Here is a 26,739-nt window from a genome sequence, read left to right on the forward strand (position 1 = left end):
CACCAGCAGAGCAGATCTTGGTTTTTTAAATTACTAGTACACCGGAGGCTAGGGTGACAAAGGCTCAGGGGACATTGGATAAAGATACCAATAGCCACCACACACTGAAGTCAGAGCTCCAAAGGCCCTAAGGCAGTGGTTCTCAACCTTCTGGCCCTTTAAGTACAGCTCCTCCTGTTGTGACCCAACCATAAAATTATTTCCGGCTGCTACTTCATCACTGTAATGTTGCTACTGTTAGGAATCGTAATGTAAATATCTGATATGCAGGATGGTCTTAGGCGACCCCTGTGAAAGGGTCGTTCGACCACCAAAGGGGTTGTGACCCACAGGTTGAGAACCGCTGCCCTAAGGGAACTTTACAATTAGATTCCCAGGTATTCTAAGTCCCAGATACACCACACTGACATTTCGTAGTCAAGGCCAATAAGGCACCACCTTACATTTTGATGGCTACCATTACCTTTTCTCTAGATGAAATCATGACTTTTTTCTATTTTCTCAGAAAAACTGATGTAATCAAGAGTCAAAGAAGAGATAGTCTTGGGAGGATGTGTATTTCCAGACTGCTCAAAGCTGTCCAAAACCAACTGACCAAAGCCTTTGATTAGGGGGAGAGCAAAAGACAAATTATTTCTTTACTTCCAGATAGCATGTTACCAAATGAAAGTATAATTTGGTGGTGCATAGAATGTTTAACCCTTTACATGAAAAGTGTTTTGTTCCTAAGAGTGGGACCCTTCTCAAACAGATGTGTTCATAGGGCCCTTTGCATCCAGCCCCTGTGAGAGAAAGTGCCCATGTTTCCAGCTAATCTCTTTCCAAACCTCCTCATTCACTTTGCTGCAGTCACATGAGCTTGATTGCTTACTTATTTATTTATAAGAATAGTTTATTGATTTTTAAAGAGAGAGAGGGAGAAGAGAGAAACATCAATGTGCAACACACATCAGCTGCCTCCTGCATGTTGTCTTGAATTTAAAAGAAAAACATTGTAGTTTGAACAAAAATGTATAAGCCATATTAATCTCACCCTATTTGGGAAACCCAGTAGACAATGCTTAACAATATTATTTGCCCATATAACCTTTTTTTCAGACGTGCTATTATTCTTCTAGAGTTTTATAGCTACATGCCAAAACTTTGCCTTCAAAAACAAGCACTCTGGCCTTCTAGGCCACTATAGTGTGGGTAGCACTGAACATCAAGTGTGAATTATTTCAAAATTTACTCAAATTGAAATTACTACCCAGCCTTGTGAACTATTCATGTTGAAATGTTTCTGATATGAAGAAAGAAAATGTTTCTGGTGGCTAAAAATATTCTTACCTTTTTTGTGTTGTTTAACTATCTTGGCAAAACCAAAAATTTAATTCATTTGTGGAAAAGGAACAGCATTGGAATTGATGTGATAAAAAAATTCATCCTTCTAAAATAATTTCAATAATCAAAGTGGTTTGGGGACAATTTAGAGTTCCAGTTGAAACTAGTAACACTCTCAAACAGCACTCTTAGATTTGCACTTACTTTTCTAAGGCAGAGGCCTTTTGCCCTAACCTCTCCCTTTCTTTTGCCCTTTTATTTATCGCTGTACTGCATCATTCTAAAAGTTAGTTCAGAATCCCTGATGGTTGTCTATATGTGGCACAGCTGTAGCAGAAGTGGCACACATGTGTTAAATCACATGGCCATTGATTTTCTCCACCTATTTACTTGCTCCACTCACCATCCTAGCTTCTTCTCTTAGAAGCCCCAGCTTGGCCCCAAGGAAAGCACTTAAAACCTCCTATTTTCAGAGCCATGAACAAACAGATCTAATGGTGAAACCACACTGACTTTATTTCCATGAAGGAAATAAAAATCTGTGTGCCTCCATAATTTGAAACCTTTGGGGGAACTTAAGAAATGTAAAGTTTTGATTACAAGATTTAAAAAAAAAAAAAGAGTTAATCATGAAATGCTTCCAAGTGAATTCATTTAAGTTCCAAATCGAATTTGCTGATTTTAAGTCCTATTCCCCTCTTTGTGACAGTTTTAGTGACCAAGGTATTGGTTCATTTCATGTCTACCCAATGAGAATTCTTGATGGATACAAATTCATAAGGTTGAAACAGAATATACAATTCTAAAGTGTTCAGTTCATATTTAGAAGAGGGCTCTGCTATGACCAGAAAAATTGAGCCAATTTTAGTATAAAAAATTAAGACTAATTACCAATGAGGTTGACTATGCAGTGAGAGCTAAAGACACTAACATCACAGACATGTTGGAACACCATGAAATATTGACAGAAAAATCATCCTGGAGCTTAAAAGGACTGACATGGTGAGATCTGGTCATTGCCTTCCGCAGTCAAAGGGCCTCAAGCCTTGGAGAACCGCTGGGTCTTAAGGCACGTTGTAAAGATTGTTCTCAAAGTAAATATTTTCCTGTGCTTGGTAGTGCACTGCAGTTCCATTTTGGGAAGTTCCGGTCCGAGGTTCTTTGCTACAAAAAGAATAACATGAGTAAGTGAAAAGCAGATCACTTCTAAATAATGTACTGGATCATGGTGTCAAAAATACTACTGTGTCTTTATGGTCAGAATGGGAAAGCCATGAATTAGATGACTTTCATAACATACTCACACACCAAGAATATAAAATAGTTATGTGTAGAGTTTTGATATAGCTGCTGATTTATGATTTGTACACAGTGATGGTTTTTATTACCTGAGCCTGCCCAGAAATGATATGAAATGTAGAGTCTTCACTCAACTCAGATCATTAAAGGAACCAGGCATACATGTGAGAATCAATTTAGGTGTCAATAGCTCAGAATGAGTCAGTGTGAAAGAGCTGACCCAAAGGTGTCATTATAAATGCTCTCTTTGGGTTTTTTTCCCTTTCTTTTTAATATTTTACAATATTTTACAATAAATATTTCCTTTAATAATTAACTGATAAGAGGTGGATGTAAAAAAAAAAAAGTTGACAGTGAAAGGACAAAAATAATGCTTTTCTGCCTGTAAGGAGTATTTTTTTTCCTTCCATTGTTGGAAGCATGTAGTCAAATCTTCTATAATACGGGTTCTGGACTCCAAAACACCTTACATTGAGTCTTTTACCGGCTGTGTGGTGTGAACCCGTTTTCCAGTCTACCAAGTGAGAATAACAGTACCTATGTCGCAGGTTTATTGCTATGCAGGAATGATTGCAATAATAGAAGCCAACGTTTATGGAGCACTTACAATGTGTTGGCTATTGTGCAAGGCAAAGTCTGTGGATTGGCTCATGGAACTAAGACATAGGAAAGATTAATATCCAACAAAACAGAACTAGGAATAATGAATGGCAGCCTCAGAGGGATGGCTGGTGAATCAAAGGAAGACCTTGCTTAAAGCCCTAACTGCACGAAAAGAAGCAGGCTACTTGGGATTGGTGGTATGTAGTGGTTTCATATCATTACAGGTGTTTGTTTAAGTGACCACAGAAAGTGGATGAAATTAAGGAGATTTAAACTTTAACTGGACAGTAAGTTATATTTATAAAAATTATACATCAAATGCCAATGAGGCCTGGTATGCAATGTAAAGCAGCAGAGCATGCTGGTTGGGAACGACAGGGGATGGGGGACTGCTTCAGCCTGGAGTTGTCTTCCTCTAGATCAGCCATGGGCAAACTACGGCCTGCGGCCTGTTTGAAATGAATAAAACTAAAAAAAAAAAAAGAAGACCGTACCCTTTTATGTGATGATGTTTCCTTTGAATTTATATTAGTTCACACAAACACTCCATCCATGCTTTTGTTCCGGCCCTCCAGTCCAGTTTAAGAGCCCATTGTGGCCCTCGAGTCAAAAAGTTTGCCCACCCCTGCTCTAGATCTTTGCCAGCAGCCTTCTACTCCATCAGGCTCACTCACACAGTCCACTACCCTCATCTACATCCCCCATGCTATCTGCCTAGAGGCAGTAAAAGGACCCTGGTGACTTGCTTCTATGTTGTGTCTGTTTTGTTCATCTCTTTGGAATAGAATAGGCTTTCAGTAAACAAAGCACTGAATGAAATCAAGAACAAACCAAACAACTCATCCAAATGTAATTTCATCAAACACTATTGTGATTTAGTTCTCTTGCTCTGAGAGCTTAGGGTTGGGGTGCTGTTTCTGTAGTAGTTTCAGGGAAATAGAGAAAGCTAAAAATATCACTGGAAGGTGTGGACAGCGATGGAGGCACTCATTGAACTAGAATTTTTAGGATCCAGGGTGTAAAATGGAGAGTTCAGGAGAAAGAGGAGAGGAACAGAGAGGATTTTTTCTTTATTTTATTAGAGTAGGAACATCAAAAACCATTGACACAAACCTTTCAAGCTTACCTTATTTCCAACACCGTTCTTTTCCCACATAAATATTCTAAATTGGGAAGGAGTTAAAGAAAAAATAAAATACGTCAGCCAAAGAATTCATGAGACCTTTCCAAAACATGTACATTATTTCTGCTATAACTTCGTTTTTTAAGTCCCTACCTGAGGATATGTTGGGATTTTCTTACTCATTTTAAAGATAAAGAGAGAAAGAAAGAGAGAGAGAGAGAATTTGATTTGAGAGAGAAAAATCAATAGATTGCCTCCTGAATGTGCCCTGACCAGAAATAGAACCTGAAACCTATGTATGTGCCCTGACCAGGAATTGAAACTGAAGCCCTTTTGTGTACAGAACAATGCTCCAGCCAATCGAGTCACTCCACCAGGGCTGCAATGACTCTAAAATGAACAAAGTCTGAACAGACAGTGCTGAAAAAATTAAATCTAGAAGAATGGTTTTTTAAAAAAGAAAACAAAACTCAGATTACACTCTTTCCTATAGTTTCAGGTAACTCCTTTTGACTCTGTAGGACCCAAAGGAGCCCCGCTGTGTTAACTATCTCATGTTTATTAATGGTTTAGTGTATTCACACATGCCCAAACTTATTTTAATATAGTTACTAATGATTATATTTCACTAGAGGCCCGGTGCTCAAATTCGTACACAGGTGGGGCCCCTCGGGTTGCCTGCAGGGATCGAGCCAAAACCCGCAGTCCAACGCTGCCTGCAGCTCCTAATTGCCACTTCCACTTACCACTCCCGCTCATCCTGGCCCTGCTATGCCTGCCGCAGGCTCGCACCCAATCAGTCCCGATAGGGAGAGGCTCACGCTGCCACAGTAGTGCTCACCAGCCATGAACCCTGCATCTGGTGCCCTCCCAAGGGGAGTGGCCTGCAGGATTGGGCTGAAATCGGCTCTCTGACATCCCCAGAGGGGTCCCGGATTGCAAGAGGGTGCAGGCCAGGCTGAGGGACCCCACAGGGAGGGATGGTGGATGGGCCCCAAGGCATGTCCAGCCCATCTCACTCAGTCCTGATCAGCCAGACCCCAGCCTCAAGCTAACCTACCAGTCAGAACATCTGCCCCCTGGTGATCAGTGCATGACACAGTGAGCGGTTCAGCAGCCTTAGCATATCATTAGCATATTACACTTTGATTAGTTGTTTAGTTGTTCTGCCATTCAGTCTTTTTGCATTTTACCCTTTTATTATATAGGATTTTTAAAAATGGACGGTTGTGGTTCTTTCATGGAGCCTGGCATGGCTAGTTTTTGAAACCCGTTGGTCTAGCCTTGGCCTGAAATCTGTTTCCCCTCCAATGTCTCATTTGCCTCTTCCGCTAAGTGAGTGCCGTAAGACTCTCAACAATATTATCCTTCATAGGAGCAAAGACGGGGTCTTGAGGGCAAGGAAGGAAGAAGAGAGAACAAATCTGCTTAGTGCAGCAGTTTGTTGCCTTCCAAACCCCAGCTCCACCCAACAAACTCTTATTTCTTAGTGTTTTATTTCTCCTGTGGAGAACTTAATTTCCTTTTTTCTTTATAGGCCAATATTTTTAAGAAACAAAAGGGACAAGGTTATGAAACAGGGAAGTTATGTGACGTCAAAAGTACATGGTGTGTGAAGCTCCTTGGGCCCAGGTAGTTTGGCTCCAGAACCCTCACTTTGTTCCCTCAGGCACAGTGGTCAAACGACTTACTTTTGGTAAGTATGGCAGCCAAAATGGTGAGCAATATCATGGCAGCACTGCAGAGTCCAAGGTACAACTTACTGATGTTCCTCGGTGTATTTTGTTTCAAGCTCGTGTGCTAAGGAAATATAAGCAGATTGAAAAAGCATCTTGTTAGAATTATGGGCAGAAAACATTTCTTAAAATAACATACTCAGACACATTTATCTTTATTGGCTCGTCTTCTTCTAGAGCAGTGGTTCTCAACCTTCCTAATGCCACGACCCTTTAATACAGTTCCTCATGTTGTGGCAACCTCCAATTTCATTGTTACAAATTAAACATAAAGCTTAGAGATTAATCACAAAAACAATATGTAATTATATATGTGTTTTTCCGATGGTCTTAGGCGACCCCGTGAAAGGGTTGTTCAATCCCCAAAGGGGTCGCGACCCACAGGTTGAGAACCGCTGTTCTAGATCATGAGGGGCAAAACCAAATGATCTCCTGAGGTTGTAACCATGGTGAAATTCTCAATCTAAAATTCAGTATGTATTTTGAGATGTGGAGATATTTTATATATGCTTAGAGTGAGATTTTTATGGTTGTATGTGTTTGTCAAAGCTCAGAGTGTACAGTTCAAAGGGTGCTCTTTATTATATGTAAATACCCATATTGGTTTTTTTTAAATTCAATAAGCTATATCCCCTTAAATTAATGAAAACAATTTTTGTTCATATATAAGTCCACTTGGTGATGGAATCTGATGCTATCTGAATGTGCTCAATTATTGAATTTGGTCTTTGATACAGTCCTTATGTTTTTAAATAAAATCCAAAATTCTATCTATGCCATTATAAATGGGCCTAAGACAGGGGTGGGCAAACTTTTTGACTCGAGGGCCACAATGGGTTCTTAAACTGGACAGGAGGGCCGGAACAAAAACATGGATGGAGTGTTTGTGTGAACTAATATAAATTCAAAGTAAACATCATTACCTAAAAGGGTACGGTCTTTTTTTCCAATAGTTTTATTCATTTCAAACGGGCCGGATCCGGCCCGCGGGCCGTAGTTTGCCCACGGCTGGCCTAAGAGCAGCTGCTCCCAGACATGCCCTGATTAACAATGAACTTAAAATGTGCAATTGGGTGGAAATGCAAATTGTGCTTAAATCTCCTGGTGCAGTTCATAAGGATCCCCCTCCTAGAATAAGTTTAAAACATGCCAGGCATCATGCCAGGCCCCTTTCCATAGCTTAGCTCTAATACTAAAAAGATCCCACAGGGTAGATATTGTAACAGAAAGAAAGTGGAAGATCAGTGAGAAGGATTTAGCTGCTTGCTGCATGAAAGTTTAATCTCTGGAGTCCGCATCCTGACTCTTTTACCTAGTCACTCAGTAGGACCCTCAACAAATTATTTAGCTTCTCCAAACCTGTGTTTCTGTGCCTATTTGATTTAATAGGGTCTTTGGCCCTGGCTGGGTAGCTCAGTTGGTTAGAGCATTGTCCTGATACACCAAGGTTGTGGGTTCAGTTCCCAGTCAGGGCACATACAAGAAGCAAACAATGAATGTATAAATGAGTGGAACAACAGATTGATGTTTCTCTCTGTGTGTGTCTCTCTAAAGTATCAATTGAAATTTTTTTTCTGAAAGGTATTACTGTTTTAAAAAAAAACAAAACTCATTCTTACAGAAATAATATTTAGCGCTTCATTGGGACTCTAGTGTTCAAAAGGCCCTAGTGTTCAAAGGGCCTTGGCAAAATAATTCCCAAACACAACACTGAAGCCCAGGGTGTTTTCAGGCCTCTGTAGATGAAGAGCTGTGCATAGAACGTGAGGGCTCTGAAACAAGGCAGAGAGGGTGAGTCGGGGCCTTTGGCAATACTGAGAGCCGCCAGCCAAACTCCGAAGAAGCCCAAGTGTGTTTTTTCTAGGATACTCTATTGGAATTATTGTTCAGTCAGTTAACACAGATACATTCTTAATAGCAATATGTAGGTGAGCTTAATAACGTACTTGATCCCCCTTACTGTTGAGGATTGAGGTTGTTTTATAACATTTTCATGATTATAAATAGCAGCAATGAACATCTTTTCTCATATAACTTCATGTATTTGTTCAATTTTCTCCTTAATATATGTCCTGAAAGTTTACTTATTGGGTCAAAATACATGTTGCATGTTTTCAAGATACCAAGCAGACATGCTGACATCCTCAGAAATAAGGCACATACAGTCCATAATTCCGCTACAACCTGCTATGAACTTGCATCCAAATTGCTTCTACTTGCTGCTAAGCAAAACTGTCCTACAAGTAGCTGAGATCAAGAATAAGTTCACCATTCAGAATGTGTGTGTTTTTAATTCAGTACAAGTGTGGCCAAATAGCAATCATTTCCATAGTGGCAGTTCTGATATTTAGGAGGTATATACAAATTCAGCCCACATCTATCAGATCAGAGTCTAGGCATATAAGTTGTTAACATTTTTCATGTTATGCCTATGTGGTATTCTGTCACTAAGATATACAACATAAACTCATTTGACCCTAAATAATCCCACTTTGCCTGAGCTTGAATTTCTTTTATTACAGCTGGGTTGTCATTTCTCACCATTTGGACGAGGATTGTTCTCAGACCTCAAACTCTTTTGATAGTTGCTTCCAAGAGTTATTTAAACATGTAAAGGAAGGTGGTTTCTATCCGAGAGTCAAAAGAACAAGGTTCTATTGATAATTTAGCCTAACTTATTTGCAAAGGAGAGGCTTTCATGAGCATCATGAGACTAGGGATGATCCTTATACTTGTTTCAAAATCACTGTGGAGAAGTAGAAGAACATCTTTCAAAATCACAAAGTTGTTTGAGACATTAACACCTAATAATTCATCCTGCCCAGCTGGCATGGCTCAGTGTTTGAGCATCAACCTATGAACCAGGAGGTCACGGTTCGATTCCCAGGAAGGGCACATGGCCAGTTTGTGGACTTGATTCCCGTGTGGGGCATGCAGGAAGCAGCCAAACAATGATTCTCTCTCATTATTCATGTTTCTAACTTTCTCTCCCTCTCCCTTTGTCTCTGAAATCAATAAAAATATATTTTTAAAAATAATAAAAATAAGTCATCCTATAGGGAGATTCAGGTAGGGGAAATCTCAGCGTTGGACTCAAAATTTCTATATGGAAGGCATTCAGGTTGGAAAAGGATATTTGAGGGCATATGTCAAAGCAAGCATACTTTCACTTACATAATATTTTTGTTTGGAACAGCCTCCATGCCAGCACAGTGACTCAAAGCATGTTTTCCCCTTAATGTTAACTGAAGTCTTCCTGGAAATGGTATATTAGCTCACTCTCCTTGAATTAATTCATTCTTTTTTGTTCAAATTTTTGGCCAGGAGAAAGTCTATAGTGTGTGAGTGTTGTGTGCATGTGTGTGAATAAAATATCACTTATCAGGCATCTCTAACAAGCTGGTCCACCTATATCCAAATGAACTTTACCAATTAATCAAAGGACCCCTATTTAAGAAACAAATTCTTTTCTTCTTTGTCTCTTAACCTGAAAGAATTAATCTGTGGGATAGCCTTACAGAAGTAATCTCTGAATATAACATGATTCCAGAGAGACATACAAGTGAATATGGCTAATAAAATAAGAAGGAATTTGCTTACGGTTTCATTGTATTGCCATCCGCAATCTGAAGGCTGGGTCACAGTAATATTCCCATCTGTTCAACAAAAAGAAAACTAGTTAGAATTATAAAAAATATGGAATTTTCGCTACTAACATGAAATATATATGCATTGCTTCCTGGCTATAAATAAAATGATGAATAAAAAATGTAGCCAAAAAATATATCTATGGCCAAATGCAGCAGGCATTGCAAGAATTAAACCAGATTACTAGCATTTATTAATCTATCCTGTAAGGTGTGATTCTTAACAAATTTTTCATGGGCCCTGTGAAAATGGACCACTTTTTCCTTCTTTATGGGCCAAAAATTACATTATATATAAGGTTTTATCTATCATTTTAGGAGTACAGAGGTCATTCTTGGAATCAGGTTAAAAGTGCCACCTGCATGTACTCTGGACACCTAAGTAATAGTCATAGTTTCTATTGTATTTATCACTTATCCCCCTATACTTATGTCCTAAGCTCTTCATCTCATTTAATCCTCACAAGGATTCTGCATGATCAGTGATGTTCCATCCATTTAGAAATGATGAAAACAGATTCAGCGAGGGTAAGACATTTGTTTCAGTCACATAGCAGATTAGAGGGGCTAGTGTCGGCACTCTGTCACAATATGTGCTCTTAACTACATGTCAATGATTTTCAAATTTTGAATGCAGGTTTTCAGGAAATAAATTTAAGTTACCTGTTGGACAAGAAGAGTTCAACAATGAGCTGGTTGTACTTGTTTCCTGTGGTGTGATAGGCTGGGTTTCTGTTGTCTGCAGTGGAGAAGATGAAGTGGTTTCTGAAATAAAAAGGATGCAAGAGCTCTGTTCTATTTGTAGAGAAAAATCTCCAGTCCCAACAAAAATAGGCAACAAACCTAAAATTGGGAACTACCTTCAACTCTTTCTTAGAAATTTATTCAGAGATAACATTGAGGCATTACACTTCTATCTAGGTATTTTATTATCAGGAGTAAATCTGATATAGATAATGTTTTAGATAGTTATCTATAGACAGAATTATTTCACACTTTTCATACTCTTAAGATCTCTCTAACTGCTTAATGCCTATGACAGTGCATCTTATGCAAGACGATTAATCTTTTATCCATACAAATGACATTTCATGTTCATAGAACAGGGCCTGGGGGAAAACACTATTCTGTTGTCCCATTTTTCACAAGAACCCCAATCTGGATTTTCTGACATTTAAGTTCATGATTATCCATCCACACATCTTTCCAAAGAGACGCACATATGTACCAGCACGGGATACACCCTCACAATATTTAACTCCTTGAAGTTCCTTCAAGGTGACTGCATTGCCCAATCTCTCAACTTGGTAATGATTCACAACCCTCGGCCAGGTTCCTGGTAGACCGTGACCCCGGCTCCTTCTGCAGTTGCATTCTGCTCACTCCTTCTGAATGACTGATTTCCTGTGTTATCTGACTCATCTTCCATTTCTCACCAAAAAGCCTCACTAAGAATTCTCAAGCACACCGCTATGCATCACTTGCCTCCTTATAAAATCTTCATATTCCCTCCCCAGAGAGCACCACAGAACTTAGAGCAAATTAGTGGTGCTGGCTGGGCAAGAATTCGCAGATCTGGGCTTTCCTTATTGCGTTTCATCAGTCTTCCTGATTCCTCTTTCCCACCACCATCTTCACATTTCAATATCACCCTTCCTTATCTTCTGAACCCATTGCAAGTTTTCCTCCAATACTGAACCCTATAAAAAAATGTGGCTCTCTTTAGGAACAAAGAACAGGACAGTACAAGAAAGTCAGATGATCAGTCTATCCAACTTAGGTCTGTGCAAAAGGCTCCTGACCTTAACTTCTTCCCCAAGTTTGATTTCTTGTGGGCATCTTTCTTTGCTCCCCTCCTCCTATAATCTTACATCCAACCATTTTATGCATATTTTAGGAAACGAACATGTGCTGGAGGCACTGAGGACAGACAGGAAGTGGCTGTAAAAGTAAATGTCTCTGCATTGAATTAGCTCCAGTGCTCACCTCCTTCCTGTAATGTGAAGCTCAACTCTAGACTCCAACTCCTTAGGAAATGATCAGGATAAACATAAGGCTCAATTCCATTAATAATACAATTAATATTCCCCAGGAGGTCACACAGATCTTTTCTTCTGAATCTCTATTTTAAATGAAGTAAAAAAACTTACGTATGTTCACTAAACCAAGCCACTAATCCTCACACTTTTACAGGCACACGCTATGTCAAATTAAGTATAAAGAAGCTAAATCAATATTAAGAAAGTCAACAGATTCTCTAGTATGTTCAGCTGCCTGGAACAAAGCCATTTTTCTTATATACTTTTATGACTCTAAAATCTGACTTCTAACCTAAAGCCTTCTCCCCCAAACTCAGCTCATCGCCCAAATGCTTCAGATCCCTCCTGGTTACCAGATAAATACACACAAGGCTCAATGGGAGTTAAGGAAAATCAATGTTCCATCAGATTTCTCTGGCTAAGAGGTTGAGACATTTCTGTTACTCTTCAGAATCCAGATCACCTCAAGGAGTCAAGGAGTGTGAAAGGCTTTGAGAATTTTCACTAAGTGTTATCTTTTTAATGTTAAAAATAGAAGGTTTGAAACTGAATTGTCCTCAGAAGGCCAAGCTATTTCCCCACCCATACATCAAATTATTCTCCATTTGTATTACACTAAACTCTCAACTATCAGAAACTTGAAGTGTGAAGCATGTAGCCTGACTTGAAAAGAGAAGCCAGACATTCTAAATCCATGAAATTCTTAAATCAGATATATACTTTGTCATAAGTATAAATAGCAATTTTTTTCAATTTTTATGCTGCATACTAAAGTAAAGAAGCTAGAAGCAAAACTGTCACTGAATGACATAAAAAGACAGAGTATTATGTAAAGGTCTTTTTCAGTGAGGGTGTCAGAGCAGGACAAATTCATCCTAATATAACTTCAGGCCTCATGGTAGAAACACCATCCGGTAGTTATACCCACAGTCCCAAATTCAAACTAAAGGAGACTGAATCCTGACTCAACCACTTTCTACCCATATGCCTTTCAACAATGAAATTAGACTCTGTGCCTAGGTTCCCACAAATACAAAACAGAATTGAATCACACCTACAATGGGTAGGGCTGGCATAAGAATCAAGTAATATACTACTTGTAAAGAACTTAGCAAATGGGAAATGTGTTAGGGGCATGGGTGAAAAAGATCGAGGGATTTCGAAGTACAAATTGGTAGTTTCAACAATAGTCACAGGGATGTAAACTACAGCACAGGGAATATAGTCAGTAATATTGTAATAACTATATATGGTGTCACATGGATTCTCAATTTATCAGGGCGATCACTTTGTTACTTATATAAACATCTAATCATGGGGTTGTACACCTATAAGTAATATATTGTACATCAACTATAACTTAACATAATAAGTAAATTAAAATTTGTAAATTGGGAGGGAAAAAATTTAGAATGAATATTGTCACACAGGAGACAGAGGAAATGATCATCTTGATGAAGCCTTACCTTCCAGATGAGGCTCTGACTTCACAGTGGATAAAGGATCTCCACTTCAAGCTCCCTGTGGACCTGTGCTCAACTGAGCCAAGTCCACACCATTCTCATTAGATGTCAAAGAGAAGTGGTCTGGGGACTTGTGGGCTAATAATTAATCCCCTGGAGAATCTGATTTAAAAAAAAACTATGATCCCTTCACTGAAAATACTTACAGTCACAAAGGAAACAACAAATCTGGAATAAGGATTGTCAGCTACTATGAAGCTTAAATTTCTAACCCAGGGAAGAACATTAATTCAAGATTATACTTCCACCTTATAATAATACCCTGGGTGGTCTATCTCCTCTCATTGGAAGGCCTCTGGGCTCAAAAACACATCACATTCTTTCTCAGGATGTTCTGCAGGTGAACTGGTGCTGCAGCAGAGGTGGAGACCCCAGGTGATCTTGGGACCCTGGTGAGCTCAGGTGCAGCTAGAAATCCACATGATGGCAAGTATAAATCCAGCAGAAAAAACAAGGGCTTTGTGCTGGGCATGAACATCAACAAAGCCAGTGAGGCACTGGGTTCCCCTGCAGACCTGGGCACAAATCTCCCGAGCTCAGAGCTCCTGTCCTTGCTCAAATAGACTCTGACAGGGGAGAGCTTGAAGTCACAGTGGAAAAAAGAAATCAGCTGTATGAGAAAGTCTATTTCCCAGGGGTATCACAGGTGAAAAGGAAACCTGTAATTTACACTGAAGCACTCTGAAGACCATGCATATCAGATGTATGTATCTTCAAAAACATGCATGAGGTGGAGAAAATGTCTAGAACATGAGGACAGACTCATTAGCTTTTCCCTCTTCTTGGAATAACCTAGACTTTCCTCATAAACCTGTGCTCCACTAGGCCAAATCCTCACCATCTGCATTAGATGTCCAAGATGTCTCAGTTTTGGGGATAATAAAAAATCCCTTTGAGAATCTCATTGGTAAAAAAAAAAAAAAAAAAAGATTCCTTCACTCTAAAAGTACTTATAGGTAAAAAAAAAAAAAAAAAAAAAAAAAAAAAAAAAAAGCATATATATGGAACACAGATTCAAAGATGCTGTGAAGTCCATGTTTACAAACCAAGAAGAATTCATACCCTAGATTGCAACTCTGCCTTAGCACATGCCCTCAGCAGTCTACATCCTCTCACTAGAGGGCCTAGGACTAGAAAACACATCAGTTTACTGTCTTGAATTTCTGTGGCCCTCCTGCTAGTTTTGTGGAAGAGACCATAGGTGATGTTGGGCCCATGGTGACATTAGTTGGAGCTAGAAATCAACATGAATGCAAGGATTAATCAAGCAGCAGAGAATGAGAGCTTTGTGCTGGGCCCACACACACACATCCAATGAGAGATTGTCCCCTGCAGAATTGGGCACTAATCTCCCCTGAGCTCATAGTCCTTATCCTTAGTCTACTAGAATCTGACCGGGCTGGGATTGAGGACCAGCCTTCAAAAAACAAACAGCTGCATTGAAAGTATAGATTCCAGGAGCTTCAGATGTGAAAAAGGTTGCTCGGATTATGCACGGAAGCACTTTGAAGACACCAGCCATGTGTATCAGATTTACATATCCTTCTACACATTGGTGAGGAGAGGAAAATGTCCAGGGCCAGGAACTGACTTTGTCCTCTCTGTGGAGAATGACTAAGATTTAAACAGTAGTTCCAGGCCCAGAATGTTTACCCAATAAATTTCATTCATTTATTCAGTCCTGACGATATTCTCCCAGGAGTCCTGCACCCTAAATTAACTCACACCACAAGTATATGCTAGATCACACAGACCATTTATACATTATACACTTGGTTGAAAGGTGAATTAGACCACCAATGATTCCTTCCCAACTAAAAGATGAAAAGGTAATAACTTGGGCTCTTTCCATGACAAAGAAGATTTAGGATTTCAAAGCAGTTACAGAAGGTCTCAGAGATACCCAGAGAGAGAGATGGCAGTGGAATTAAGCACAAACACAGTGCCTGGCACAAAAGGTCATCAATGAATGCTGATCAACAATGTGTACTTTTTCCTCACCAGGCACCTTTGTATCCCACTAGAAGCTTCCTTGAATCTCAACTTGAATAACTAGAAGAAAGAGAACTTTTGCACAGGAGGCCAATTGTTTAAAAGCTCTTCTTTGGAGAAATATAGTTGAATTTAGAATCAAGCCAATGTTTGCTATGATGTGCAATAAACATAAATCAACAAATATTTGTCAGTGTTTATTATATGCAAGGCATTAGTCTAAAGCACAGGTCAGCAAACCTTCTGTAAATGGCCAGATGGAAGTGTTAGGGTTTGGCAGCTATAGTCTGAGTGAGTGGCTGTTGTTCAACTCTGACATTGTGAAAGCAGCCAAAGACCTACCTGATGGTACAATGATTAGAAATGGTTCTTTCAATAAAATATTACAGGTAAAACTAGTGGTGGGCTTGTTATCCTAGTATAAAGGGTCCAACTTCAGAGAGGACTAAAGGAATTCCACTCATTTCCCTTCTTCTCTGGAATAACCTAGATTTTACTCATAAACCAGTGCCAACTGGATCAAATACATACCATTAGTTGTCCAATATCACAGGTCTGGGTTGTTTGGCTAATGATGAAACCCTTTGAGAATCCAATTTTTAAAAAATTGGGTCCCCTCACTCTGAAGATACCTATTAGATGCATGTAATATGGGACAAGGTTTCACAGATCACACAAGGCCCTATGGAACCCAGGGAAAAACCTTTAGCATAGATGGCAACTCTGCCTTAACATATATTCTGGTGGTCTTCATCCACTCATCTAGCCTCAGAAACACATCAGTTTACCTGTCTTAAGGTTCAGTGTTAGTGCTGGAGTTGTAGGAGCAGAGGTGAAGACCTTAGGTGGTGTTGGAACACTGGTGACCTTAGGTGGAGCTAGAAATCAACATGAAAGCAAGGATTAATCAAGCAGCAGGGAACAAGAGCTTTGTGCTGGGCCTGTATGTCAACTCAACCAATGAGAGTCTGTCTGTCCCCAGGTATAACTGGGCACCAACCTCTCCTGAACTCAGAGTTCTTATCCTTTCTCGATTAAAATCTGAAAACTGTCCGGCCAAAGGAAAACATGCATTGAAATGTATACACTCCAGGACATTCAGAGGTGAAAAGGGCTATCCAGAATGAAAGCTGAAGTACTGTGAAAAGATCATCCATGCATATCAGATATATGTATCTTCATAAACACCTGCGAGGTACAGAAAATACCTAGAGCCTGGATCTGTCTTCGTCTTCTGAGTGGTGAATGACTAAGACTTACTTAAACAGCAGCTCCCACACCCAAAATGTGTCCCAAATAAGTAGCATTAAATTCAGTCAGTCCTGAGGGTACCCTCTCCAGTTTGTGTGTGTGGAGGGGAGGATTAACACACCCCCACTAGCAGATGCAGGATCACAGGAAGGATTTGTACAGCATACATTTGGATGAAGGTGAACTAGACCACAGGGAATAACTTTGACACTTTGCAGAGTCAGAGGTGGTGTAGGATTGCAACTCACTTACTGAAGGTCTCCAACTACCCAGGGAGAGAGCTGAAGCTGGAATTAAGCCTAAACACAAGGCATGGTTCAGAAGCAGATCAATGAAGGCCTGATTCAAGAATGTAGCCCTTTTTCTCACCAAGCACCTTATTTTTCTTTTACAATAAGCATTCATTTTAAGAAAATATATTTTTTATTGATTTCAGAGACTAAGGGAGAGGGAGAGAGGGATAGAAGCATCAATGATGAGAGAGAATCTGTGATTGGCTGCCTCCTGCAAGCCTCACACGGGGGATCAAGTCCATAACCTGGGCATGTGCCCTTACCCTAATCATACCATGACCTCCTGGTTCATAGGTCAATGCTCAAACACTGAGTGACACCAGCCTGGCTACAAGAAGATATTTTAAATCTAACTCTACTGAGTATAAAAGAGGAGTCCATTGTATAGGAGTCCATTGACTTGAAAGCTCTTCCTTGGCGAAATCCAGTTTATTTGGAATTGAGCCAATTATTGCCTTGAAGAGGAAAAACTGTTTTTCAACAAATATTTGTGTCTATTGCATGGAAGCCATTAATCTAAAGCAGAGGTCAGCAAAGTTTTGTAAATGGCCAGTAGCCGTGGGCAAACTACCGCCCGCGGGCCGGATCCAGCCCGTTTGAAATGAATAAAACTAAAAAAATAAAAATAAAAGACCGTACCCTTTTATGTAATGATGTTTACTTTGAATTTATATTAGTTCACACAAACACTCCATCCATGCTTTTGTTCCGGCCCTCCGGGCCAGTTTAAGAACCCATTGTGGCCCTCGAGTCAAAAAGTTTGCCCTCCCCTGGATTAGAGTATGGTGGCTGGATGATTTCAGAGGCAGTTGCTCAACTATATCAGTGTGAAGGTTTCTGCGGAAAAATAATTGGATATGACTGTTCCAACAAAATTTTATTTATAAAGCAGTTGGTGGGCCTAATTTGAATCTAATCTGGCCCTGGACTATTGTATGCTAACCCTGGTCAAAGGTATAGTAAGAGGCTTTTAGGAAGAAAAAATCCAATTTTAAATATAAAATGGAGGAGAAAGCAAGCATGCAAAAAAAGTTTTTAAAGAAACATAAGGTATAATAAATAGGAGAAAAACTAACCAGTGTTTCTAATGAATTTGTCTACTCAAACGTGAACACAATCTATATGCAATAACATTGAAAAGATAATAGTTAAAGCTGGTGCTGTATCTACTTGACAGCACCCTATAAAATAAGACTGAATCACACCTACAACGCATAGGGTTGTCATAAGAATTCAGTGATATAATATTTGCAAAGTACTTAGCATGGTTGCTGACATAGGAGATAGAGTGAATATTAACTTCACTACAATCTTCTTCTCAGGTACAGGGTCTCACTTCAGAGTGAAGTAAAGGATCCCTATTCAGAACTCCTTGGGAGAACAGAATGCCATTAACTTGACTATTTTTCTCTGTAATTTTCTGTATTTTCCTCTTAAGCCTGTGCTCATTGGGCAAAATCCACACCATCCTCATTAGATATCAAAGATCAGTGATCTGGGGGTTTGGGCTAATAATGAATGCTTTTGAAAATCTGATCAGAAAGCTGAAACTGGTTTGGCTCAGTGGATAGAGCGTCGGCCTGCGGACTGAAAGGTCCCAGGTTCGATTCCAGTCAAGGGCATGTACCTGGGTTGCGGTACATCTCCAGTAGGAGATGTGCAGGAGGCAGCTGATCGATGTTTCTCTCTCATCGATGTTTCTAACTCTCTATCTCTCTCCCTTCCTCTCTGTAAAAAATCAATAAAATATATTTTAAAAAAAAGAAAGAAAGAAAATCTGATCAGAAAAATCAATAAGCCTAAAAGCATGGGACCGACTGGCAATTCTCAGAAGGAAGGTGGGAGTGAGTGGGTGGATGCAAAGAGATCAACTAAAGAACTTCTATGTATATAAGCATAACCCATGGACACAGACAATAGTGTCATAAAGGCATAGGGTGGGGAGGGGAGTGGATGCAGGCTGGAAGGGGTCAATGGGGGAACACAAGGGAATATCTGTAATACTTTCAACAATAAAGATTTTAGGGGAAAAAAGTGAGTCTTCCTATTCTGAAAATACTTATAGTTACAAAATCTGGCTATGAGACTGGGGTTCACAGACGCTATGAAACCCTCACTTGGGGCCACCTAAGAACCCTTACCCTGAATTGTACGTTTTAACACATGCCCTGGGTGGTTTCCACCCTTTTCCTAAAAGGCCTCTGGCCTCAGAAACAAATGGCTTTACCTGTCTTGAGGTTCTTCGTGGTCCCTGGAGTTGTAGGAGCAGAGCTGAAGACCTTAGGTGGTGTTGGAACAGTGGTTGGAGCTAGAAATCAACATGAAAGCAAGGGTTAATCAAGCAGCAGGGAACAAGAGCTTTGTGCTGGGCCTTTACAACAAATAACCAATGAGATACTGTCCCCAAGCAAAACTGGGCACTAATTTGCCCTGAACTATGACCTCCTATCCTTGGTTAATGAGATCCTTACAGGGGAGGGCTTGAGGACAAGCCAAAGAAAACAGAAATAGCTGTATTGCAAGAATGTATATGAGGACGTTCAGAGGGGATAAAGGATACCCAGGGTTAACACTGAAGCACTCTGAGAAGACCAACCATGCATATCAGATTTATGTATCTTCGTCAATATCGCGGAGGTGGGGAAAATGTCTACAGTCTGGACCTGTCTTTGTCCTCTCAGTGGTGAATGACTAAATTAGTAAATAGTTTCTGGGCCCAGAAAGTTAAAACTATATTAATGAATACATAGCATTCATTTCAGTCTTGAGGATACCCTCCGAAGAGACCTGCACCCTAAATGAGGACTAACTCACACCCACTAGCATAGATAAGATCACACAGACACTTTATCTATTGGCTGGAAGGTGGACTAGACCACAGGTAGTAACTTTGTCTCTTTCCGGGGTCAGATAGGGTGTTGGATTCAAAACCACTCACTGTAGGTCTCAGAGCTACCCAGAGAGTGCTGTCACTAGACTTAAGCCTAAACCCAGTGCCTGGCAAAAATGCAGATCATTGAAGGCCTGATTCAAGAATGTGTACATTCATAAAGCACCATTTTTTTTTTTTTTTTCAAGAAGCTTCCTTCAAACTCAACTCTACTAACTATAAAAGAAACCCCTAGAGCAGTGGTTCTCAACCTTCTGGCCCTTTAAATACAGTTCCTCATTTTGTGACACAACCATAAAATTATTTTCGTTGCTACTTCATAAATGTAATGTTGCTAGTTATGAATCGTAATGTAAATATCTGATGTGCAGGATGGTCTTAGGCAACCCATGTGAAAGGGTCGTTCGACCGCCAAAGGGGTCGCAACCCACAGGATGAGAACCACTGCAGAGTAGACAATTGGTTTGAATGTTTTTCTTTTTAGAGAATCAGTTTAATACAGAATTAAGTCCATCTGTGCCTTGAGCAGGCTGAAGTCTTTTTCAACAAATATTGGTATCTATTACATGCAAGGCATTAGTCTTAAGCAGAGGTCAGCAGACTTCCTGTAAAAGGCCAGACAGTAAATGTGTTAGGCTTTGGGGGCCCTATGGTCTCAGTGCTCAGCTCTGTCAGTGTGAATGCAGACACAGTCCAGACAGTACAAGGATTGGGATAGCTGTTCCAATAAAGCTTATCTATAAAACAGTCAGTGGGCCTGTTTTGAATGTGACCTGGTCGTGGGCTATAATGTTGGCTGAACCTGATCTAAGCTATAGTCAGAAGCCTTTAATAAGTATACAGTCTAGAAGGAGAACCAAGATGACAGCATAAGGTACAGACCTGTGCGTGCTGCCTCCCACAACAACATCGAGACTACCAACTATAAGACAAACAGCTATCATTCAGAACCATGGGAAAGCTGGCCCAGTGGAAGCTCTACAACTGGAAGGAAAGAAAGAAGAGCATTGAGACTGAGTAGGTTGTGCAGAGGCTCCAAGAACAGAGGTACGGAGTCACGCACCAGGCAGGCTGCAACTGTATGCGCGGTTTTTTTTCAATCGGAAGGGGCTACAAACTCTCGAATCCACTGAGCTTGTTTGGGGCGGGATTCTGAGGTCCCAGACCCCTACGTGGAGAGGCAGGACGGCCTTGCAACGGGCTGGAGAGCGAGGATGGCTGTCTCGCGGAGCTGCTCACCGGCACTCAGGGATGCGGAGACATGGAGTCGTGGAGAGATGAGGAGTCGCGGAGGCACCATTGCCCCTTGCTCTGCCCTGGTGATTCCTGGAGACCCCGCCCTACTCAATTTACATCCCCGCCCAAGCTGTGCCAGTGGCACAAAAGGAACCACCTGTGCTTTTGCAGCCCAACCCAACAAACTGCAGATTTCAGCTCCTCACATACATAAGGGACACACTCAAGAAGCAGAATCAGGTTCGGAGGAAGCCAGAGCCTGACCCGGGTGGGCCGGTGACGTGAAACCACTGTACCAGCAAACGCACAAACAAGTCCACCAGATCCAGTCTCACATGGGACACTGGGAGACAGCAGACAAGTAGCCTGTGCACTTAGTAGAAAACGAAATCCAAGCAAGCATACCAGATATTCAGCCACCAAGAACGTCTGGAGATTTTCTCCAGCAAGGAGCCGCCCAACAAAAGACAGAATGCCAAACTTCGTGTTGCTAAGACAGCCCCCGTGAGGCTGAGACGGCCCCCGTGAGGCTGAGACGGCCCTGGTGAGGCTGAGAGGGCCCCGGTGAGGCTGAGACAGCCCCGGTGAGGTTGAAATGGCCCCTGAGAGGTTGAAACGGCCCCAGTGAGGTTGCAATGGCCCCGGTGAGGTTGAAACGGTCCCTGAGAGGTTGAAACAGCCCCGGTGAGGTTGCGACGGCCCCAGTAAGGTTGCAACGGCCCCGGTGAGGCTGAGACGGTCCCTGGGAAGCCGAGAAAAATACCACATGATCTCACTCATTTATGGATAATAAGGACCATTATAGACTGATGAACAAAAATGGATACAGAGGCAGAGCAGTATTGATCAGACTGTCAAACTACAGTGGGAAGCCTGGGGAGGGTTCAGGGCGGGGGTAGGAGATTAATCAAAGGACTTGTATGCATGCATATAAGAATAATCAATGAACACAAGACACTGGGTGGTGGGGGAGGCCAGGGGAACGTCAAGGGGGGCGGGGGGGAAGGAGACATGTGTAATACCCTTTGTAATACTTTAAGAAATAAAACAAAATTAAATAAATAAATAAATAAATAAAAAAGAAGTATACAGTCTAATTCTTTCCCTTCATTTAAAAACCTAATATAGAGGGGAAAAGCAAGCATGCGAAAAAAATCTGATTAAAGAAGCATAAGGAACAATAAAGAAGAAGAAGGTAGGGAAGAGTGTGGAGGTGGGACTATATATGCTTATGCAATGTATATGCAACAAGATTGAGTTGGTAAATGTCAAAGTTAGTAATGTATCTAGTTGACAATATCTTATACAATATTGTCTACTTTAGACATTTGAAAATCTCCCTTGTAGGTTTAAAATGTTAAGAAAGGTCATTTTATAAATTTTCAATGACATCATCTCAGAGAAAAAGTACAGTTGTTTACATTGAATAAATTCCGTTTGAGAAAAATGTTCACCTCATGTCCCTGTGGAGCTGTGAATGCCTCTTCATGAACTAACCAGCATTTTTGAAGCACTGCAGACTGGGAAGGCCCTCTAGCCTATGCTCTTGACTCTAGATTCTTTTAACACTTCATTCTACACAAGTAATTCTATTTCCCCAAAGTTATTAAAAAACAGGATTGAGGAACCTCCTCTTTCTTTCTTAAAGGAAGAGAATATCGCCACCAAACAGTAAACATCTCAGGTCATGCACAGGAAGTGATCACAGGAAGACAAACTCACCTGACTTTATCTCCAAAAATATATGCCCTTTATAATCATTAAACAACCCTGTGAACTCAATACGGCAACAATAGGTGCCAGTGTCAGACAGGGCTGCATTCTGTATGGTTAGAGACAAATCCCCTCTGGAAATGATTCCATTCATCCTATAACGTTTGTCCTTCTCAAAGGTGACACGGTAGCCATCAGTCGATACGAGTGTATTTGAGCATCTGGATAAAGGGCAAGGCCCTCGGCCCCAGCACATGGGTGCGATTTCACCAGCTGTTGAGTAGGTACAGGGTAGCGTGACAGACTGTCCCACCACTCCAGTCACGCGTGTCTGAGAAACAACAACATCTGCCAATAAAAACAAAACCACGTGTGAGGCCTCAATATTTGAATTTTCCATTTATGTCCACTTACTTCTCTTGATATGGTTTACTTCATTTGTAATCATGTGACTTTAATCTTAAATATAAAAATGTTTTTATGTTTTACTGTTTACATCTTCATCAGCATTTTGATAGTTGTAAATAACATATAATTCAATCTTATTTCTTTTTTTTCTTTTTTTTTTAATCCTCACCTGAGGATATTTTTCCATTGATATTTAGAGAGAGTGGAAGGAATGGGGAGAGACAAAGAGAGAGAAAGATCAATGTGAGAGACACATTGACTGGCTGCCTCCTGCAGGAGATCTGATCATGGCTGGGATCGAGCCTGCACCCGAGGTACATGCCCTTGACCAGAATTGATTCTGGGACCTTTCAGTCCATGTGCTGATGCTCTATCCACTGAGCAAAACCAGCTAGGGCTAAACTTCTTTCTTTTTTTTTTTTTAATATATTTTATTGATTTTTTACAGAGAGGAAGGGAGAGAGATAGAGAGTTAGAAACATCGATGAGAGAGAAACATCGATCAGCTGCCTCCTGCACATCTCCTACTGGGGATGTGCCCGCAACCCAGGTACATGCCCTTGACCGGAATCGAACCTGGGACCTTTCAGTCCGCAGGCCGACACTCTATCCACTGAGCCAAACCGGTTCCGGCACTTATTTCTTTATTTAGGATTGTTTCCCAATAGGATAAACTTCTAAAATAGAAATTATCAGGACAAAGAGCAGAAATATTTTTATCAAATTTCTCTCCAAAATGTTGAAACAAATGACACTCTATCAGTACTGGGCATTGAGCCCAAAACCCAGACTGATGAAAAGATATATTTTAAATAAATAAATAAATAAAGTATTTTTGGGCCCTGGCCAGTAGCTCAAGAGGTTAGAATATCATCCCAATACGCCAAGGTTGTGGGTTTCATCGCCAGTTATGGCACATACGAGAATCAACCAATGAATGCATAAGTAAGTAGAACAACAAATCTATGTTTCTAATCAAAATTTTAAACATAAAAATAATAAATAAAGTATTGTTGCCTTATAGGCAGAAGTCTAATAAACTTGTTGCCTTATAGGCAGAAGTCTAATAAACTTTCAGGTATCGATTTTTAGAAAATAGGTTTCTAATGGTTCCAGAAGAGCCAAGGCTGATCGTGCTCTTGAGGAAGGTCCAAAAAAATCCAAGTAGAAATCATTCTCATGAGTAGATGAGCATGACACTTGAGTGAGGCCCACTTCCCATGGTGAAACCAGAGAACTGGGGAACATTCAATCAAGTGCTAAATTAAGCCACTTAAAAACAAAAACTCTCTCCAGTGCTAGTGGCATTTAAACCCCAAATTGTTGCCCGCCAGGTGTGGCTCAGTGGTTGAACATCAGTCTATGAACCAGGAGGTCAAGGGCCAATTTCAATTCAGGGCACATGCAGGAATGCAGGCTCAATCCCCACTAGGGGGCGTGCAGTAGGCATCCTATCAATGATTCTCTCTCATCATTAATGTTTCTATCTCTCTCTCCCACTCCCTTCCTCTCTCTGAAATCAATAAAAATATACATATTTTTAAACCCTATATTGTCAAATGTAGTCAAGTTGGTCCTTAAATGAAATCTGAGATGTACTAATTAATCTAATTTTTTATTTTTAAGTTATAATTGATATACAGTATTGTATTAGTTGCAAGTGTACAAAATAGTGATTAGACATTTATATAACTTGTGAAGTGATCACCCAATAAGTCTAGTACCCATTTCACACCATTCATAGTTATGAAAATACTAGGGGCCTGGTGCACAAGATTCCTGCACTGGTGGCGGGGGCGTGGCCTGTGGGGATCAGCCCACTGTACGAGCGCCACTCATTCCAGTAAGCTGAGTGGTGCTCCCACTATGGGAGCACAGTGACCACCAGGGGGGCAGCCCCTGTGTTGAGCATCTGCCCGCTGGGGGGCAGTGCACATCATAGCGACAGATCTATTGGTCATTCTACTTGTTCCGCAGTTCAGTTGCTGGGCTTTTATTTTATAAGATTATTGACTGTATTTCCTATGCTGTACTTTACATAACCCAACTAATCAGCTAGGTTTGGACTGTGAGTTTCAAAATGCTCTGGGAATAAAATGCTGATAGTTACATAAAATAGGAGTCTTTTCACTGGATTTTTATAATATTTGATTATGCCTAACATCATTTGTAGATTACAAATACAGCATGCTAACATAAAAATTTAGTATGGAAGTATAATTTAAATGAACTTTTCCCCATAATCACATCACATCTGGTAATTATTATTTTTAAATTTAGGTTGTGTCTACTCCTAACATTTTCTCTATATCGTAGAATGTTTTGAATTAAAGTATAGGGTATCCCAAAAAAGTATACACACAATTTGAATAATTATAAAGACAGTATTTATTTCAATACATTTCATTTTCAAAAGTCAGCTATTGGCTATTAAAGTGTCTGTATAAAAAAAAATAAAGGGTCTGTATAAATATTTTGGGACACCCTATATATTATTTTTACTTTTTTAAAGATTTTTTATTGATTTTTAGAGAGAAAATAAGGGAGAGAGAGAGAGAGAGGATGAGAGAGAAAGAGAGACATTGATGTGAGAGTGAGACATTGATAGACTGTTCCTACATGCCCCCTACCTGGGATCCAGCCAGAAACCTGGGCATGTGCCCTGACTTGGAATTGAACCAGAGACCTTTTGGTGCATGGGGAGATGCCCAACCAAAAGAGCCACACTAGCCAGGATATATTTTATTTTTAAAAGAAATATTTGCATGTGATTAAAAACACACACAAAAATTTACAAAATAAAAGACTGGTCTCTTTTCCATTCTATCCCCAAGTTTTCTTTCCATTTCCTCCTACACCATGAAAACGCTGGTACTCTTTCTTACAAAAATGTGAAAAGTCCATGTATACCTGACTACCTACCCACCCCCTCTTTCTTAAACAGAAATGGCAGCATACAACAAAATATTATACTTACCCTTAGGTTTTGTGATTCATACCATTTAAGGAATTACTTTGGAGTAAGATTTCAGCCTGGTTCTTTGCTCACTAGTTGACCTATTACCTGCCAACAGAGTCCAAGCACATCCATCTTCCTCCTCCACACCCACACCCACATACACCCTACACTCCCCCATGCCAACCCCAGCCCACCTATCACTTACCTGCCCAAAGTAGTATGAGGCTGGGGAAGGCTACCCAAGAAGGCATGATGGTATCAGCCTAAAGGGAAGAAAAGAGAGAAAATGGACTATTTGGTGTGCCCCCAACAGATGGTATGGGGACACATCTTAATTCTCAGATTGCAACTTTTCCTTTCACCCTAACTGCATGCATCACATGAGCCTACCCTGCTATGGATGGGAGACCACATACAATGGCTTCAGGTCTCTGTTAGCTCAAGGTGGCTGAGAGCTCTGTACCTCCAACAGGCAGGCAAAGCTGCCCTTGGAAGTAGCCCCTTATTTCCCAGCTCCTTTCCACACATAAAGTCCACACTGACTCCTGATGCTCAGAGAGGAGATTAGGAAGGAAACAGAGCCAGGCTCAGTGAGGGGACACCAGAGCAAAGACCAGTCCTCCAATGGTCCTGATGCACTTACCCTTGGGCTCTGAGATGACCGTCTACTGGCCCTTGGGTGGATACAGGGTACTTCTTGCCCT

General features: G+C 40.6%; 1 protein-coding gene across 1 annotated transcript; it reads right to left on the minus strand.

Annotated features, from left to right (window-relative positions):
- Nucleotides 1-394: 394 nt before the first annotated feature.
- Nucleotides 395-26,739, minus strand: LOC308519855 (hepatitis A virus cellular receptor 1 homolog). The gene is made up of 10 exons (XM_081092163.1): nucleotides 26,679-26,739; nucleotides 26,241-26,298; nucleotides 22,678-23,016; nucleotides 19,057-19,137; nucleotides 16,074-16,163; nucleotides 10,395-10,496; nucleotides 9,685-9,740; nucleotides 6,040-6,148; nucleotides 4,352-4,388; nucleotides 395-2,487 (listed from the first exon to the last, which is right to left on the minus strand). The coding sequence occupies exons 2-10, from the start codon at nucleotides 26,284-26,286 to the stop codon at nucleotides 2,388-2,390; spliced, it is 960 nt and encodes a 319-aa protein (XP_080948289.1). The 5' UTR covers nucleotides 26,287-26,298; nucleotides 26,679-26,739; the 3' UTR covers nucleotides 395-2,387.

Source organism: Myotis nattereri (assembly GCF_964212035.1).
Source record: "Myotis nattereri genome assembly, chromosome: 5".
Lineage (NCBI taxonomy): Eukaryota > Metazoa > Chordata > Mammalia > Chiroptera > Vespertilionidae > Myotis > Myotis nattereri.